The sequence below is a fragment of the Neodiprion lecontei genome, chromosome 4 (assembly GCF_021901455.1).
Source record: "Neodiprion lecontei isolate iyNeoLeco1 chromosome 4, iyNeoLeco1.1, whole genome shotgun sequence".
NCBI lineage: Eukaryota > Metazoa > Arthropoda > Insecta > Hymenoptera > Diprionidae > Neodiprion > Neodiprion lecontei.
Genome location: NC_060263.1, coordinates 23,804,249 through 23,824,364, shown reverse-complemented (window position 1 = coordinate 23,824,364; position 20,116 = coordinate 23,804,249). Strand labels below are relative to the sequence as shown.

Here is a 20,116-nt window from a genome sequence, read left to right as displayed (position 1 = left end):
TGATCGCGAGATGCTTGAAATGATCGTGGCACAATCTTCATGACTCGACAGGTTGATCATTTTCTCATTTTAAATACGAGCAATGGAAACTTCTAGCCGTAGAAATACGGGAAGATACGTAAATTGACGAAAAGAGATTGCGTCGAAAAGCCAATTATCCAATTTTTTAATTTTTCCAAGTTCAGGTGATCGCCATTTTTTACTCGGAAGTGGTGGGAGTTTGAAATGATTTATTTATACATTAAAGACCGAATAATCGACGATTAATTGAAATCAGCAAAAATTGCAATGACCAGTATTTTCTACTAAAGATTTGTCGGAGAAATTAACGTTTCATGGACTTTACTATGATTACTCTATGATCATTCCCCTGTTAATTAACCAATATTATTTTCTTACTAATGTTTTTCGAAACTAAAAACCCTACCACATCCAATACCAGGAAAGATTTTCGTAACTGCAAAAATTGCTACAAAACACATGAGATGAAATACGAAACCCTCGATCCAAATCTTCACGTACGTATAATCGTACAGTTGCTGATACATCAGTGTTTTATATAGTGAAGAAGGACCATTAATTGACAAAAGAAAATAAAAAATTACAAAACCTTGAAGATGTCGTCCCATTTTTTGTAACAGAATCGTACTGTTTGTCTGATTTTGATGAATGGATACCTTGTTATACCTGCACGTATAACATCGATTTATCCATGTATAAAAAAGGAGAGAAAAATCTTCGTTGACTTTCGTCTACACACCCTAAAAACCGAAGGGATAGAACTAGAAAAATGGAGTGCTGGAGACAGCAAATACCAATACACTAAATTTAAGTACATACACCTAGCAAATACAGATTTAATCCAATTTGAAGAAACTTTTTATGTTATGCAGACAAACCTTGTCAACAATAAATACGATTCGTGAGAGGAAAAATAAACATTTACCTATATTATCACTGAGAAAAATCTGATTCGTCAAATTTACTGTAAGAAATTTCTGCTAAATAATAGGTATCGATAAAAATAACATCTTGAATCCTGCGGGCTACAGGTACAGATTAAATTTCCATTTTTCATAACGAGAACTGTAATTTCGGTTTCGGTTGTGGTAAAAAATGAAATTAGTCAAAGACCTATTGGCGACAGAGCGAGGGTAATTATCAGGTGGCGCAATTAGCGCTCGCGTTTTGGTGACGCGGGAAAGTGGAGGTAAAGTCCTGGAGGATCCTTGCCAGCGAAGGACATCAGCGAGTCCGGCGTTGCGTTGCGTCTTTCCGTTGTCTCCCAACTCCCGAGGTTCTCCTGGCATGGGTTCGCTCTATACGTTCGCAGCCAATAACAAAAACAGGTCTAGTTTCTTAGAGCGCGTTCGCAGCGGTTAGTATTTCGTTTTTTGCCGGTATTGTAATCAAGGAAGGGTTAGGTGAGTTTTTGCCCCCTCGAACAAAACACAGCAGATGGACTGAGTCGTCGGGTAGCCGCTGTCAGGATTCGAGCGACTGCTTGGACTCTACGCTGCCATCCCATGCCATCCCATGCCATCCCATGCCATGCCATCCCGTACCGCGAAGCTTCTTTGCGCGTCGATGATGGCCCTAGTTCATCGGACAACGACTACTTCCAACACTCGGACGAAACTGGTTGTAGATTATTCTAATACTCGCCAATTTTTTCGGCCATGTATATGGCTGCTAAGCTTGCCCCTGTGAGGAGAGAAAAAATGTCTACTTACGGCTGAATCGACAATTGGGAGCTGAGAGAGAGAGAGAGAGAGAGAGACGTTTGGAAAATCTCAAAGTACTCTAGTTTGGTCCAATAGTGTAGAGTGGGAATTAAATAACATCTCTAGTATGTGATTGAAGTGTATATGTGCAAATTCAAGTAACGCAAGCTAAGATACTAACAATTTTAAATAAACGTTTTATCATTGGAATGTTCCAAATGAATAAAATTCAGTGATTATTATCCGATTCTAATGTTTCTGGCTCGTTTTGCACGCTGGCCAGATACTCGCTAATTATAGTCTAATGGCATTCACGAAATCTTGCATTGCGATTGTAGTATCGTAATTACAAAAATCTACTTTTATCCACTCTGTGACTACCTATTTATTTATTTTTTTCAAAAAGATTTTTTAAGATCACTATGGTTAACAAAATAAGCCCAGAAACATTAAAATTGGATGAAAAACACTGACGCTTAATCATTTTGAACGTTCTGAGTTAAAAACCTTATTCCAAATTATTCACGCTTCAGCTTGATCATTTACTTGAATTTGTTTAGATTTATTGCTATTAGATAATAAAGATGTTTAATTTGTGTCCGGCGTCATTGGTGAAAATAACATCGATGAACGTATTTTTGAACAGTTCGTTCGCATTTCATAACTCAAGGAATTCCGAGTTTCGATAGAAAAATATCAGAGGCTAACGAATTTTCCAATTACCCTGACAGCATCGAGAAATTGAGTAATGCATATTTCTTTGCACGAGCAATTCGACACCGTTCTGTTTCTTTTAGAAAATGCGATATTTTCGAAAAAATTCTCCCAGTTTGCAAAAACTCTGCGATGTGGCATTTCGCATCAATTTTCTGTGAATCAAAAAATTCCAATCATTCAGAAGCTAACCTGCCATAGTCAATAATTTTCTTTTATCCGGCTGAAAATTTACCAGATTCCTTATTTCCATAAATCTGTAGATCTTCACGTATATTATAATTACATAGAATTCCTTGTCCCGTATATATTATAACCCAAAGATCTTTCATCCATCCTGCGATGATCATAAAATTTCCATCGCTGTTTCCTCAAGTATATTACAGCAATTACTGGTAAAGTTTATTCTACGCGCATTCTACGAGCAAATATCATCGGTGCATGAAGTTCTAGAAACGATGTTTTTTATTCCTTTCTTTTTTATAGTCCTTGTTTTTTCTCCTTCCGAACTCAAGGATGCATTATGAAAACACGTAGACATATTATTATAGTTATGACGATTGCTTCCATTTATATTCCCTCTTTTTTCATCCCTCCACGTGCATTCTTTTGCCGATTCTCATCGTTTGATCTACCAACCACGCGGCGTGCATAAATGTGTGCATACATACACACCGGGCTTCTAGCACGTACGCGGGGATGAGGTGAGTCTTTTCACGCCTTTACTCAACGCGTACGTACATTACGTACTCGACGTAATTTCTTTGTTTTCGGACCGGTCATAACCACGGGAACCCATTTACGTCTCGGTATATACCAGGATGAAGCATCCGTATGCATGCACTCTTCTTTATTCAAATACTTCGCACTTTGCTCGGCACACAACTCGTATGCACGTCATAAATATAATTGGTGGTTCAATAAGTGCGCGGGTGAAACGCCGGGGGATATATTTTCAATTCTGCAGGTGCTACGAAGTTGAATTTATATTCTTGAAAATTCAGTCACTGCTGTAAGGTAGATTCAATTTTTATTGTCGAAGTAGACCTCGATGATGTATGATATTATTTATTTTCCTTCAGTTTTCCCTATAACCATATGCATTCAATTTCTTGCAAATATCAATGCAATTACCGATATTCAACAATCGACAATAAATAGTATCTCGGTATAACTAATAACTATAATATGCGTATAAATATTGTCGTGTTTTGCTATTTTGATGTTGACGAACAATTGATCAAAAATTTATTTAAATTCAGTGAGTGTTTTATTCGCCGTTCCCTTTCAATACATTCGCTTTAAAAAAAAATATTCAATTCTGTTCAAGATGAATTTCACAAAAAAAAGTAACCTCTTAGAAAGGATGAGAAACGCGTCGCGTTTTTTCAAGTTCTAATCTTCCATTTCGAATTGATGTCACGAACTTGAGAAAATTGCTTTGTTTCTGACGCGCTCGCAATTGGATGGTTCGAATTTCGACAGTTGGTTTAATTTTTACCCCCGAAAAGTTTTTCTATATTATGATAAATTTCAGACACGTTCATCAGAGATTTATATACAGATTGAATACAAGCGATTCTAACTTTACGAGAAACAACATTCATTATCCATGCACTGATTATTCGCGGTGCAGATTTCTGATTATAATACCTTCGATAAAATACTATCTCTAAAAAAAAAAAGTATTCCTTATATGCCGAAGCAAGTTCACTCTTCATATTCTTTTTACGACAGCTGAACTAGAGGGAAAAAAATCCTTCATTTTGACATCGATCGAAGATCAACGTCCGCTGTAGTACAGCAGGTCGGAATATCTGCAGTTAAGGGTGCAGCAAAAAATGTTGGATGGATACTAATGCACCTTATATAAGTAAAATTTGTCAAGCAGGTCACGTACTACGATCAGGCAGCAAAGTATTTACCAATGTACTTTTTATTTTTCCATTATCAGCAACGTATACACGCTCATGTCGTACGTAATGACAATAATAAGAACAACGGTAACCCTGAAGCCATAAAAGAATGCTCGTGTATCATCACGGAAAAAAAATTCCAGGTGTGATTACGATGTACAGTCATTAACTATTTTCATATTTTACAACAATCGACATATACGGTTCCGGATACAAAATATATATGAATTTTGTCAAAATCTAGTATGTACTACTAATTATTTTTTAACTTTTCCGCCAAATCGATGCTGGTGGAACAATAATTTGATATTACAAGGTCTTATTCGACCGAAAAAATATAGCAAGCTAAACAAACAGTGTCAACGTTGCGGCAAGCGAAAAATATGATACTGACCTATACGATCATGATTCTTGTAATTAAAAAAATATTTAAATCGTTACTGTAACGGTAACTATACCCATTTTGCTTCTGTACAGATTGTTCTATCAGCTACAAAAAAATCAAATGTCTCTCCAAAAGTTTGATTTCGTTTTTTCGCATCACCGCGTCATCGGCACAGGTACAACGTACGTATCTCGATAATATGTATATAATAGATTGACGCGGAGTGGAAGCGGTGCGTTAAGGAGTTCTCAGCTCGGTTCGGCATCGCATCGCATCGCGCGTCCCGCGTTTACAAAAAGTTCTTTATACCTAAAAAGCCGTTATGTAAATGACCGGCCGGTGGCGGCACATATTGCCTGCCCCCTGCCCAGGGACGCTAACCACAACCCCAGACCCTCTTCCATCCTCCTTTACCTCCCTAGCCGAGCGTGGATGCAGGGACCTCGTCGTCATACACCGATGCGCTTCGTAGAGAGAAGAAGTGCCTTTCGACCAACCAAAGAAACTGCCATTTAGAGAGGGACCGGGACGGCGAGCGGCGAGGAGAAAAACGAAACGAAATAAAAGAAAAGGGGGAAAAACCAGCGACAATACGGGAATGAAAATAGAAGAGGTGACCGTACGCGCATTCCTATACGTTACACGTTACACCCATATATATATAATTTGGTGGACGTGAAGATGAGGAAAGATTAGAGAATCATAGAGGAATCGCGATATCGAATTTTCAAAAACGCCAAAATCAATTTTGTAGAATTTTAAAATTTGGATAAGTGTAGTTACATTTCACTTATACCACTGTTAAATTGTTGGGAAAGCGATCGAGGTGGATGTCTGCTTACGTAATAAAAAACAAAAAACACGTGGGAAATGAAGAACAAGGCAAGTTTAATGCAGGTACTTGAGACAATTTCTCCTTAACTTTCATTATTTCACAAATCACGCTCGATTAAGCTGTCGGCAAGGTTAATCATTAACTGATTGACGTTCGAGTGAAAAATGGAGTCCGAGTAGTACTCGTTACCCGGGACTCATTTATACCTGACTTTTACGACGCGAGTGCACCGAGGCTCGTAAACCTTCCCTTTTTCAATCGCTCGTAGGTATACATATACATGTGTATTACCAGCTGAGGCGCCACCGCGATTCAGAATTAGCTCACGATAGATTTGATTAATTAGTATATTATTTACGAAATAACGTTTTATTCATAACACAGATGTACAGAATGACCGTATTTTTGTCACTACTTGTTGAATCGAGGAAATTGACATTTTTGAGGGTTCGTTAATTTGTTTGTTATCCTTCAATTTGAATTCGGCAGCGAAGGGTTGTTCAGTCAAGTGTGACATGAGTTAGGAATTGATACTCTTTCGTTAATTTTTTTTTTTGCAGAAAAACAAAAAATCGATTTGAAAACAATTTAAATTTTGAGAGCTCAAATATCAGTATTTTCGTTTCAAATCGTACTACAATTGTTAAAAATCTAGTATATTTGTACGATTTTACTCTGCGATGACTCGCGTCGTTCAGAAAAATATTCTCTGCAATTAACTACTACAATACTTTTTTTTTTAAATCACATTGGCATCGTTATTTAAGATCGCACTGATGTTGGTTTTGATCAACAGAGACTAATGTTGAATCGACCGATGAAGAAAAAGATGTGAATAAACAAATTTGTAATAAATAAGGTTCCTCGCCGAAATAAGCCATTGTGGAATGAAACCGAACACATTTACTAGACATTTAGCCAATTTGAAGTGATTTGAAACGCATCATCGATATGTGAGCTTCTTTTATAATTCGAATACCTTTTCATCCAGCATTTTAAGGAGATCTTCGTGGCTTACGAATATAATAATTTGATAAATACTCATGTCGTAATAAAATTAATAAAAAGTATCGATTTTTAGCCAACCAACCTCCTTCAGATGTTGCTGTAATTAGTTCTTACCGACCGAGTGAAATGTCAATTATTCTGACAATTATCAAAGCCTACTACGTGTGGATCTAGAATTACGCTGACTGCGGTATTTTCACAAAACCGATGCGTGGGCTCCAAGAAAATTGTAAAAATAAGTTAAATTTCACTCAGTCGGTAAAGACTGACTACGACATCCCCTTAAATTGTTACAGTTACGTATCGTACACCGATTTCAAATATTTTACCGGTTTTCGGTGGTCTTTCGACAATTCCACGTGATTTCTCACCAGCTACATATTCGAAGTGATATCCGTGCGATCCTCTTTTTCGATCCTGACGATAATTCAACCCTGCATCGGACCCGGACGATCCCTCCTCGAGGAGATACCTGGGCGCCGACGAGAGTATATAGCGTGAGACCCGCGCCGCTCCGGACTGACTGGCTCGTAATAAGACCGACGGCTAGTTTTTTCCACCATGGTATTAATTTATACGCGGTACGAGTGTGCACGCCGCCGCATGCTACTTTTTTCACTCGTTCCACGAAATTTGCAAGAAACTAGTCGGATTACCTATACAAACCATGAGCTGCATGCTCGCGCGCTCACCTACACACGCATCGGTAATATTTATTTCTCCAATTGCATACGTGCACACAATACATGTATACAACATGTATATAATATATATCCAACGCTTTTTCAACCGGTGGCAAGAGAAAAAGCTCCCTTTGTCGTATTTCGTGAATATTCTGCAATTTTGCAGGAAAATACGTATACGTTGAAAAAAACGTAGTGTTCAGTTTATTTATTATGCACAAAATACCGAGCAGACGGTCCTGAAATATTTTATAGTGGTAAGAACTGTTTTTTTTTTTTTTTTACACCGAATTTAACCAAATTTAATCGTAAAGCAAACTATTATAACCTCAGCCATGTTCACAATAAAAATTAGCACGGTCGTTATATAATATTGTATTTTAGGTCCCTACATTTTTTTCAGTGATATTAACACAAAAAAGAATTTGTAGAAATTATCAAATATGATGAAAGAAATGTTTTATTGATGCAGATAAACGTGTAAGTTTTACTCAATAAATCGAATTATTGTTCCAATGACTTTTTTTCAAGCAGATGATACGATTGTCTCAATCAAAAAACGTTACTTTCTTCATATTACATGAACTTGACGCACTCTTTCTCTGTATCATGCACGTATATTATTTAGCTGTTCGAGCTTATAGACGAGCATTATTACATACTGAAAAAATCTAGTCGATAAGCTTTCTTCCCAAATTCCGTTATTAAAGTTGCTTTCAATGATTTCTGGAAAACATATGTTGAGGAAAATAATCATACCTCCACCCTAACCGGCATGTAATTATATACGATGTAACTTTTCTCATATTCTCTGAATATCTCTGGAAATGCTCTAATTTTGATGTAGAAACAGCTCGTAAGAATTATTTAAAAATTTCATCGAAGACGCGTAAAAAGATATTCAAAAATTTATAGAACTTGTTCTCAAAGTTATGCATATTTTTCTGGGTTGCTCTGAATTTTTAAAAAGTACACTCAGAACCTGTAAAAATTGTCTAATCAGCAAAATTTCATTGCTTCTTCACGCATATGATCTTTCCGAAAATTTCCTGCGATTGAGTGTTCACAAAGGTATCAAATTGATTGATTACGAAATTGATAAATTTGGTTTTTAGCCGAACGAAATGCCAGTATAAATTATAGTTTCATAGATATTTTCAACTGGTATTTTAAATTCTCGAGATTAAATCAAACAACTGCACAGATAGCAAAGTAAGTGATAACTAACATCTGAAAACGTCCAACAGTAATCATATATAATAATTGCGGAGAAAATAAGCCCCTAAAAAATGTTTCCAAAAATATGCGTTTTCAATATAGAGAACTGTGAAAAATCAGAACACTTAAAATTCCAAATTGAAGTCAGATTCTTATTTTGATTATTTATTTCTTTTTTTTTTCTTTGTTTTTTGTCGGGACAAACGACGTTCAACAGAGCATCGATTGCCTTCGCGAGCTAGCCAAATCTAGCAAAGAGCGAATGTACGGTAGATCAGGAATAATGAGATGCACCATGTGGGCGTCATGGCTCGTTCAATAAATTATCGATGATTACTGCTCGACTTGCGGTAGAGTACAAAAACGATCATACCTAGATGCTCCCAAATTTTTGCCTTACAAAAATTTTTTTCTGCCGTTAGCTTATTCATTAATTACCTCACTCTGTTGTTGAGTTAAATTAGTTCGATTCTCCGATCTACACGTAAATCGATGAGATATATCACGTATATAAAATGTTTGGAACCCGTCGTGGATTCTGAAAGAATGACGATCAGAAATCCGTGCGGTTATATCACGAGGAGTTGCCTGCTGTACGGAGCAAAAAACGGCAACTTTTTTCTACGTTGTATCCGTACATTCACACACGCAAACGTATAACGAACACGTGCCAATTGCGTATAGATAAAAACCTGACCGAGCATCGACGACAAGAAACAGTTAAGAAAGAAATTGACGGGGAACCGCGTCTGATACATTTTGCAATGTCGTTTTCGATCCTTATGTTTGGGCAAATACAGATAATTTATTTTTGTTTTACTCGTCATTGTTATTCTATTCCAGTCGTGCAGACTTCCGTGCCGCAGAACGAGGCCGAACTTCAGTTGTACCGCGTCATGCAGCGTGCTTCTCTCCTTGGATACTACGACACACTGTTAGAGATGGGTACGTGATATTTTTTTGCTAAAAAGTATAAAAAAATAACAAAGAAGAAGAAATTGCGCGCAAAGAATTTTTCTCCGGGTAACACCGACCGCTTCTTCCCTTCTTCCTTTCTTTCTTTCTTTTTTCAAGCAAGAAACGTGGCTTCGTTGATATTTCAAGCGTGTAATAGATTGTGTAGCCTTACAGTGAGCTTTCCAAGTTGATGTAGCAAATTGAACTCGCGGGTTTCATCGCTTTTTTCAGTTTCCGTTAATTTCAGACTTTTTTCTTGCAAAGTGTATTATACACTTGCTGAATTACTGCATGCAGTTTTTGCTACCCTGCCATGAATTATATAATAAATCGTGCCAATGTGCGCGAGGGAATTGGGTAAGTATATAAGTAGAATGATTTTGTTATACTTGCACAGGAGGTGATGACGTCCAGCAATTGTGCGATGCTGGAGAAGAAGAATTTCTAGAAATTATGGCACTTGTGGGGATGGCCAGCAAGCCACTTCACGTCAGAAGACTGCAGAAGGCTCTCCAAGAGTGGCTGACCAATCCCTGTAAGTTGAAGCAAATAATAATCTTCTCGGCTCTGCAAGAAGAACGGGCAACTTATACACTAGCTTCTGGTTCACAAAATAACGTCTTTTCAATTGTTAACAAAACCCGTGGTTTATGAACTCCACTATTTTAGAGGAAGCGATTTACAGCCATTCAAATTTTTCGTCATCACGCGAAGAAATATTATACTCAAAATTAACGCAAGATGGTTTTTCAAAGTTTCAATGCTATCAGCGTTGAATACATCATGATAAATTTTACAGTGACCTTTGTATACGCATTCAACCATCTTCTGGTTTATATTTTTCAACATAACAGAAAGAATCCCAACTGTTTCAAACTCCAACTAGTGAATTTTCAAAGAATTCGTCTGTTCTTCTTAATTCGCATTTTTTTGTGATACTGAATAGTATTTTCTCCTCGAGCTACATCGTCATCACATCTCATATCGAAGCAGAATGCTGCGCGAAGGAGTGTTGAATTTAGATATGGAGTAAAAATGTGTCTGTTTTTCAGCAATGTTTCAAACGCCGGTAATACCCTCGAATCCTAACAGCAAATCTAATATACCGATGACTTTTCCGTGCATAAGTCCGAGAGCGCAGTTCCCTGCCCATAGTCAAACGCAATCCTCGTACAACGGGCCGCTTTTACCACTCACACCTTTGCCGTGTCGAAGCTCCAGTCCGGTTGTTCAACCTCCCAGTGCCAACACGTCGACGGCTTCTACGACCTTTCGACACACACCGAGCCCGAGTGCTTCCGTATCATATCCGAGTGCCCAAAGTCCCGGGGTCTTACAGGTACGTCGAATTTCACTATCAAATTTGAAATTTTAGGGTTATTCATTTGAGAATCAAGTAAATATTAAAACTGTTGTCCAACTATTCCCATTGATTGCTTGCGTTGTTTCTGATTTCCAATGATTTTTCACCGTTCAAGACGACCTCCGGTAATTCCTAGTGATTTGAGGATTAGATAGAATCATAGAAAATGTGCGAATCACTATAGAATGATATTAATGAATTAAAAACGAGGAGTTTTTGAGACCATCTTTGAAACCTAGTGTATATCGTTCACGAGATTTATGTAAATCACGCGAAATCTTCTAAACACATTGCAAGATTTTGTAAAATCACCGAAATGTATCAAATATCCGAAGCCTTCGAAATCTAAAAAAATCTTGGAAAATTTTACTAGCTCTTATAAGATCCCTTGAAATCTTGTAAAATCCTTTGAAATAGAGCAATCTTGAAATGTTGCGGATATGTTGTCCAAACAAAGTGACGAGTGGTCATCTCCTCTGTTAAAACCATGAAGTATAATTTACCGCAGGACTTCCAACGATTTCCCGCATGCTTTATAACGCTGGCCGTGCGATTTCTTCAAGGCTAGCATGTGATTTCAAGTGATTCGCAATTATGAGATGAACTTCGCAGGTAGGAACTTGCGAGTCCTCTTGTGGAAGCGGCACGACGTCGAGTCCTGGGGGTGCGAGTGGTGCTCCCGGTAGTCCAACTCAGCCCGTTCCCGCGCTTCTCCAATCCCAGGTTCAACGATTGTCGGATGCAGCTGAACGACTGGCAGTTAGTTTGCCACCGCTCGACCCGAAGCCACACAACATCAAGAAGAAGATCTGTAAAAACCTCGAGGTCGGTCTTGTTGTAGGATATAGCCAATGTACCTTGAAAGTCGCAGGCAACTGAACACCCAAATGCGCGTGCGCGAAACCGTGCGATTTCATTGGTAGATTTATTCAACTCACTTCCAGTTTTCTGACTGCTTGTCAGGTTGACCAACTCAGTTGCGACTGGACGTTAGCTATCAAAATTCATAGGCGTCTCGACGTTACGTTGCATTGAGTATTCGAGGTGTCCAAAATATAACGGGCTGCCATCAAATCAGCATAACCTCGAAATGCTTGTCCGTATTGATAGTTTGTGCAGAGTCCTAACCAAACAGAGTTGGTCAGCGTGTTCAAGAAGACGAAAACTTTGGCGCATGCGCTCAGCTTCCTGGGACTGATTGTTTCGCTACGATTTCGATGTTCTCGCAAATCCGTAACAAAGTGAACACTAATATTGAAATCGGTGTTCCAGATGGTAATGGCGATGTCGGAAAATGACCCTCGTCGTATGGATGAAATCCGAAAATACGCGGCGATATACGGAAGGTTCGATTGCAAGCGTAAACCGGAGAAACCTTTGACGCTACACGAAGTTTCGGTCAACGAGGCAGCAGCCCAGATCTGCAAATTTGTACCTGCGCTTCTCACAAGAAGAGACGAACTTTTTCCACTCGCCCGTCAAGTCGTTAGGGATTCTGGATACCATTACTCAAAGAGTCAATAGTGAGTAACGTTAACCGACTTGACATGCCGCCTCGTTCTTGCGTTACACGTACCTGCGACTAGTTTTTTTCACGCGAAGAACAATTTTCATTACTCATGAGTATAGGTATTTGTTGCACTGGGTGTATATGTGTATCCAAAAGAACGGAACCCCTAATTAACTTGAGTAAAAAACGTTTTTGCTAAAAGTTTCTATTCTAGAAAAAGATCTAAGAGATCTAATTAGATCACAATTTTGTGTATATAATTTCATCTAATTAGTATACATCATTTATAGATCTATTTGTATCGATTGATGAGCGTTTTTGATTAGAGAAAAGAATTGATTCGAGCCAATTGGGCCCGAAGCCAAAATGCAAAATCATATACACCGGAAAGCAACGAATTGTTCTAAATTCGAACTTGCTATGAAAAAGGATGGTTACCATTTAAAAAAATTCAAGGATCCATTTAAAAAACATCGTCTTGGGCCTTACGGGACCGCCAACTGAGGAGGGAATCAAAATCGTTATTTTTCGTGGAACCGTTACCTATCCGAGTTATTTAAGGGTTTCCGCCCGTTTTTATACACCCTCTACGATTGTTTAGTTAAGGAAAGTTTCGAAAACCCAGACTTGGGAGAAATACTAACGATAATGCAAGACCCTGAGAACGAAATCATTTTCAGCATCTCGATGATGAGACCGCGAGAGAACGGCGAGGACGCGGGTGACGGTGACAGGGTGAAACGGTATCGTCTCGATCTAGAGGGTGAGAGTGAGGATTCCACGCAGGTTAGCTCTCCCCATCTGATAAAATGATCACTCTGATCACTCGTGCATCGCTCCTGTAGCATGCTTAACTAACCCAGCCATATGCACATTAATAATGACTCACACCCTCCATACCGCTTCGGACCGAATCAAAGGTTAAGTATGCTATCATATTTGTTTTATTTCCGCTTTATTCGTCCGCACTTCCTTGATACGAAATACCTTACTAACCCATTGGTGCAGGTTAGATATTATAGATCTTTACGATTCATCGATGGCTCGACCAACGATTCGCTGCGAGAGCCGACAAATCGATTAATCGGAAGAACGATTGATCATCGAAGAAATAATTAATCGAAATTTCGATTGATCGAGTACGCGATCGATTGAAAAAACCACTAATCAAAATCTAGATTGTTCGATCAAACGCACATCCCTAATGAATTCCAAATCCCGCGGTCTTTTACCTGTTTATGAATTCCGGATACTCCTTGTACCTCAAGATGTACTTTTGCGAACATCATCCTTATTTTCCGCAGTACAGATACGTGCGCTCTGTTTCTTGTATACGTGATCCACACGCATTTCATACACTTGCACGCCGCACGCATTACATTACAGTACCAGCGAACGAAGAACAGGATCGTGAGGAAAACATTGTCCTCGAAGGTTAATGGTTATCGTCACTGAAGTAGTCAGTAAGCAGTTTAACGACGAATTAATTGGTCGCAAAAAAAACAACAAAAGTAGAAAACAAGTGAATACCATTTTTATTTATTACATATCGCAGCAGTCACGTTCACCGACCTCGCTTGTTATTTACTTGTTAGTTAGTCGGAAAGAAGAAGACAAAGAAACGAATCGTAACATTTGAAAACAATCGCGTATCAAAAATAAACTACACTTTATGTTTACGAGATACGTGGTAGATAGGTGCATGTTTTTACAAAAAATTTGATAGTCGTGCGAGGTGCCCGGAATTGTTTTTCTTGGTTGTTTAGCATACTCTCATCTGCATTTCAATCTTCGCATCGTTGTGGTTTTTGGTGCATGTTTTCCTTTCAATTCTTTCGAAAATTGCTTATTGTTAGTAGCTTCTACGGTTTGAACGACCGTTGAAAGCTGCGTGTTACTCATAGCGAGAGATATCTTGAAATGTCGATTTTATGTAGTATCATAACAGTTTGTTTACCTGCCACTGGTCTATAGATTGTAATCTTTATAAACCAGTGGCAACTGCAGGACTTACACGAGATAATCATACACCACAAATCCTGACATGAGATTTCGACACGTGTAATAAAATGCCTTTACGGGCTTATTCGAGGCGGGAATCTTAGAAAAACTAAACTATGTGAGGTAAATTTTTTCATCAGGTGCAATTTTTTCACTTAAGAAGTTAACTGTAATGATGCAAAAGTCGGGAATTGAATTAAACGCGATAATAACTTCTGATGGATGCGGATACTTTACAAGTATAATTCTAGAGATGATAAAGAATTGCGAACTCATACTAAACAAGCTGTGAAGGTAATTTATTAATTTTTAAACGTTCACTTTAATTTTACTTTTATTCAACGTCTTTCAACATCGAAAAGATAGTTTGTATTTCCTCGTGGTTTGAAATACTTACTGATTTGTTTTCTTTTTTATAATTTATTTTTCTGAATCCGTAAAAGTGCCAGTGCTATAAAATATTGTGTAGATCATTAGAGTTGCCGCGTTTACGTTTGTATCGTAATTTTGAGGGGCGAGCCACGTTTAAAAGTCAGGAAAAAACGTGTCTCGCATTTTTAATTGGGCAAAAAAATTCGTGTCAAAAATTTCACAAGCTAAGCTAAATAAGCGGATTAAACATACTATTTTTGGAACATTGTTTTATTTTTAAAAAATGCGTCTCATTATAAAAATTTGTAGATCCGGATCTGAATATTTGTTCACCATGATCATCGAAGCATTTCCAACTATCGCTTGTTTGTAATTTCTAATACGATTGTTTTATAAATCAACTCGCTGAAAACTGTCTATAGTCCGGTATATCACGCTGCAACTCGACGCTGTTAGTAAGTGAGTGAGGATTCAAACAGCACAAAATGTCTTACGCATAATTTTTCTGCAAGCATTGAACATCATTTCTCTTAATTTTGTTACCTTTGTTTTTTATTTTTTTTCCCCTTGATACTAAACATTCCTAAAATTTTCTGTGCGCTTGGCACTACTTTTCCGATAGTAAACCCTATTTTAGTAGAAAGTTCTACCGGCATGAACAATAACCATTTTACTGTGAATTATCTATTTTCTCCAAAACTGTGCTCATGAATTTTGACATTTTTATGGGAGATATTAATTCATTCATGGTCGAACTGGATCAAAAAGAATCGTGTTAGAAACTCCCATATAATCTTACAACACGTTGTTAAAATTCTACACAGAATTGCTATGATATTTAAGTACTTCGATTGGCAAAAGATTGCTAATTAGTGTTGGTACGTTTTTCGCATTGTTCTGTATACGTGGGTGAGGATTTTGTAAATCCGATTGGCTTTATTAAATACGTGCGTAGATTTCGTGACATATTTTTTTCTCATTATTTTTTTTTTTTTTAATCAAAGTGTGTTGAGACTGGAGAGTTGAAATTGACCTGTTTCATGGGTATAATAGTGTACATATGATTAGATCAGGGGTACTTCGCTGCGTTCGGTTTTGAAATGGGAAGTTTATACATACAGTGTGTTTTGTGTTACGGGAATTGGTTTTTCGCATGTGTATAAAAAGGAAGCCAGTACTCCGTAATATTTGAAAATTGAAACGGAGGAAAACACGGTGAGGCGCACATAATTCTACCCTTTGAAAATCGCGTGAAAAATTCTCCTGCATATTAATTCCTTCAGGTTTACACGCTAAGGGTAGACGGAAAAAATCGAACCACGTCCTGCATTTTAACGCCGCCGAAGGCGGAACAACAACAGGAAAGCAGCTGTAACAAGTACGGAAATGGGATTTACGGATTCCGTGATAATTTACGTCAGTCTTGGCTCGTTGACGAGTGAAAAACCTGGAATAGCAAGACACGTGGACGCAACTGGGATGCGGCAATGCTTTCCCGCAGAATGATAGTAAAAGTAATGATCGCGAGGAACGTCCGTCTCGGGCATAAGGAATCTTATTAGAGGATTAACCGTTTTCTGGGCGAATCGTACACAGAATACATGCTGATCATGTCTTAACGCAGCCTCAAGATACGCACAAGGATCGTCGAAAACAGAATTCAGTCGTGCCTGATACCTCTCAGGTAATCCGACACTTTTACGTTACGTAAACCAGAATTTCTTCTGCAACTGGAACGGTCAGTGTCGAATTAGTACGTGTGTAAATTTATCTACGTTTGTCGAAATATACCGTTTCAAATCAAGGGACGCCAGACGACTTCACGTGACTTTCTTTTACGGTGTGCACCTTGACTTCAGGAGGACAGAATTTAATTGACATGTATTGTTCCACGATCGACGTATTGACGAAACGACAACGCGACATTTCTTCAAATAATTTGTAATCACGAACTGTATTCTGATAGATTATTATGTACGACAGTTACCGTAGGGATGAAAAATTGGTATAATATTTCTCTTAGACTGAAGAATAATTATCTATAAACCGAAGTGAAACAACTAACGAGATACGTACCAACGCATTGTAGGTGAAGCCAGAATTTCAAATTCTACGTAGAGTCCAGAATTCTACCTGAGAATGTGTCAGCGATTGGATTGCCCCGCAAACCGCCTTTGCAAGTCATGCAATCCCAATTCTTAGCAACTCATGGATCGGCGAGGCTTCGGGTTTTTGGATAGTGATACTCAAACAACAGTGGGTAAGACCCGCAATATAATTGTCCGTATCACGGGACCATAAATATAACGGCAAAATCACAGCGCACTCCAGTTATAATGTCACAATTTGATTGCCACAGATAATTGTGTTTACCACTTGAAGAAGAACTACCGGGCCTAGACGTTCTGCATCATGTACCTCTTCGAACAAGTAATTACGGACAATTTAATGTAGTTTTACACACGAATGATTTTATCTCTCTATTTACGCTATGTAAAACGAATAACCAACGATGTCACCGTCTTCGGTATTTCAATTTCAGATCTTTTTCTCTCAATTTCAAATCCAGCTGCACGGCAACGTTTCACAATGGTCATTCGACAAAACAAACCATTCGAATATGACTACGGTAGCAAAAATTCGAGGAAAGTTTTACGTGAATTGAGAACTGACTTTTCATCTATAGTCTGTAGTTATTCAACGTAAGCGAAGAGGTTCATCTATTGATTCGACATCACGCTTTACAATTAACCGATATTGACTTTATTTTTATATCTGACGATAGTACTCATGTTTTCATGTGACATGAAAATACTCGATTTTGAATTATAAATATTTAAAATGTGCATCATTTTGTCGATCATATTAAATCCGTTTTGTTACTATAATCTTGTTATTGTTACCATTGCTGTAACTGTTGAAATAATATATCAGTTGCATAAACAACAATAACTTGTTTGTTATTTGGCGAACCTTCAGGTATTATATCATGGACCGTTCGGCTTGCAGCAGACAATAACATACGTGTAGATATGTACAATCGAGGACTCGTATATATCAGGAGCCTTTTTCGAGGTAATTTTTTGTTGGTCACTTTTTCGTATTCCTCTTTTTGTCCGTACTTTCTGCACGACAAACGGAAACTTTTTTACGATACACGAACGATTCGGTTTTTGTCCTGTTTGTCTCAATCTATCTTCCATGACAAGACTAGAGATATAGCGCGAGGATACTGATCTTTTTTTTTCATCGCAATATCTTTCCATCTGCATTGCGATCGACTAGGACTAGAACCAATAGTGGGTCACATTACTTAGGCTTGTTTTCTTTGATACCCGTTGACGCAACAATTGTTTCACCTATTTTTATTTTACTTTTCCCTTTCTCTACAGTTTATCCGACTCCAATTCTCTCCCGAATTATTGGATTCGAGGTACCAAACTACGGGGCGTAACTCGTCTTCAAAAATATAGTGGCGTCAACAATCTTTCCACGGGAACCAGTCAAAATATGTACCGGCATCGTGACCGTAGAGTCAGGCTTTCTGAAACTCGTTTAGTTTACAACTAATCGGCGACCGGTACTTACAGTCTTTACATCTATTCGCACACCGAATAGGTGACCATTTTTTTGCAGGAAAAGAAATTCTGCGACTATTATGCAGAGGAAGTTTTGGTAGCAATTAAATTTTAGTTTTAACTAGCTTTAAAACCCTCGCTCGCTAAAGTTCGCTCGGGGTCGGATGCCTATAGTGTAGCTGGATTTTGCGCTCATGGGCTCGCTTACTCGTTGTCAGTGTTTCACCAGATGATACGAGATTTACCAGATACCTCACGCCCTCGCTGCTTGAGGATTGTTCAATGGGTAATAAGTGTTAATCCGCTAGTCCGTGAAGTCGAGTTTCGTTATTTAGCGGACCTCGAGTGCAGTAACTACGGAGCGCTAGTCCTGGAGGTCGAAATCCACAAGGTAAAAGACCTGGACAGCCAAAACTACGGAGCGCTTGTCCTAGAGGTTGAGTTTCACCAGGTAGCGGACCTGGAGCGCAGAAACCACGGAGCGTTTGTCCTGGAAGTCGAGTTTCATCAGGTAGCGGACCTGGAGCGCAGGATCCAGGAGGTAGAGAACCCGGTACTCGAAATCTGCGGAGCGCGATTCTCATACGTCCGCTCTACTGCGCGGTTGTTTCCGGACTGAGGAATTCGGCTAGCTGATTTTCGTCTGTATAGATCGATGACGTCACTTTTTGAACATCCGGACATCCGAACATACGAACATTCAAAATTTGGTTTCGAACTTTAATACTATACATGATATATGATATTTGAAAACAGTGGAAATAATCGTGACTTTCTTCATGATTATTGTTACTCATTTATATCGCTAACGATTTTCTTCGGTCGATCCTTATGGTTGATTTTTCCATCTGTCATATAACTGCGAAATGAAACCGCGATTTCCTCGATTTTTAAAATATGAATTAGTCGACTTGAATCGTTCAAAATAACAAAGTGTCAGACCGATAATCAGGTGAAGAAGTACCAAGTAATTAGTTGGATGTTTCACGTTGTAATAGCCTTAAAAACTTAGGATAACTAGCCTGCTTATAAGATTATAGCGATAAATAACACTTGGCCATTATTCTCTGCTATGCTGTCTTAAAAAGTTGGTATTTTAGTCACTTTTCAAACGGCTTGTTCTAATTCTACTTAAATTAACCGATTTGTGCAATTCGTCGTTTTATTTCTGCAGCCTAAGTTCTGTGAAAGCTACATCACGCTGTCTTTGTATATAACAATAACTCAACCCCCGCCTAGTAGGTCCGAAATTCGCAACATATTTGCTCTCGGATACACCAATGTGTTTTTCTAGGTGGGCCATCCATATTGGTAACTTTGATTGCCTATAGCAGTTTTGGTGTTGCAGGCAATGCTGGACGTTAGCAACTCAACGACGAAGCGGCACAGATCATCAAGGTGACTATTTCGGTTTTTGAATATAGAATAGCGTATCTCTTTAGCGGTCCCTGAATAACAAGTTCGCGAAAAAAAAAAAACTGCCATCATAAGAAACGAATAAAATTACTTTTCTACACTTCAGCTCTCATCATCGCGTTACCAATTAGACCACGTTACATACTTTTTTGTATTCTGAATCCGGCGACAATTACATCTAACGTCCGACAATATAAATAAGAATAGAGGATGTTAGAGTAAACCATTGTTTCAGCTTTTAATACATTATCCACCTGACACTCTGTACAGCAACAGTTACAGCAACAAACGTGAAGTTATTAAAAATCGCTCGAAACGTTTTCTAGTCACTTCTGTGATCGTTCGAAATCGTATTTACCTGAATCTTAATGAAAATAGTCACGTCAAGTCGTTTCGAAAGTCATTTGGAATCATGCAGGCAGTAAATTCAGGCCAT

At 38.3% G+C, this 20,116-nt stretch overlaps 1 protein-coding gene and 2 long non-coding RNA genes across 12 annotated transcripts in view; 1 reads left to right on the top strand and 2 right to left on the bottom strand.

The window, feature by feature from the left end:
• Positions 1–20,116, bottom strand: part of LOC124294210 — a 51,489-nt gene that overhangs the window by 28,218 nt on the left and 3,155 nt on the right. The window contains exons 3-4 of the long non-coding RNA XR_006904157.1: positions 9,830–9,973; positions 9,304–9,415 (exon numbers count right to left, since the gene is read on the bottom strand). This is a non-coding gene — a long non-coding RNA (uncharacterized LOC124294210). The remainder of the gene's footprint in view (positions 1–9,303; positions 9,416–9,829; positions 9,974–20,116) is intronic.
• Positions 1–20,116, top strand: part of LOC107221899 (NGFI-A-binding protein homolog) — a 35,508-nt gene that overhangs the window by 12,827 nt on the left and 2,565 nt on the right. The window contains exons 2-11 of one of the 10 annotated variants that reach the window (XR_006904151.1): positions 9,327–9,428; positions 9,838–9,975; positions 10,493–10,779; positions 11,416–11,628; positions 12,076–12,326; positions 12,994–13,099; positions 15,970–16,370; positions 16,776–16,946; positions 17,046–17,116; positions 17,229–17,649. Coding sequence is in view for 3 of the 10 variants with exons in the window: in XM_046738836.1 (XP_046594792.1) it covers positions 9,327–9,428; positions 9,838–9,975; positions 10,493–10,779; positions 11,416–11,628; positions 12,076–12,326; positions 12,994–13,099; positions 15,970–16,128 (1,256 nt within the window). In the remaining 7 variants the exon portion in view is untranslated. Of the gene's footprint in view, positions 1–9,326; positions 9,429–9,837; positions 9,976–10,492; positions 10,780–11,415; positions 11,629–12,075; positions 12,327–12,993; positions 13,100–15,969; positions 17,654–19,558; positions 19,663–20,116 lie in introns of those variants that run through there. The other 9 variants (XR_006904153.1, XR_006904149.1, XR_006904152.1 and 6 more) reach the window with 9 other exon arrangements.
• LOC124294211 lies at positions 10,569–11,478 on the bottom strand. The gene is made up of 2 exons (XR_006904158.1): positions 11,307–11,478; positions 10,569–10,794 (listed from the first exon to the last, which is right to left on the bottom strand). It is a non-coding gene; the product is annotated as an uncharacterized LOC124294211 (long non-coding RNA).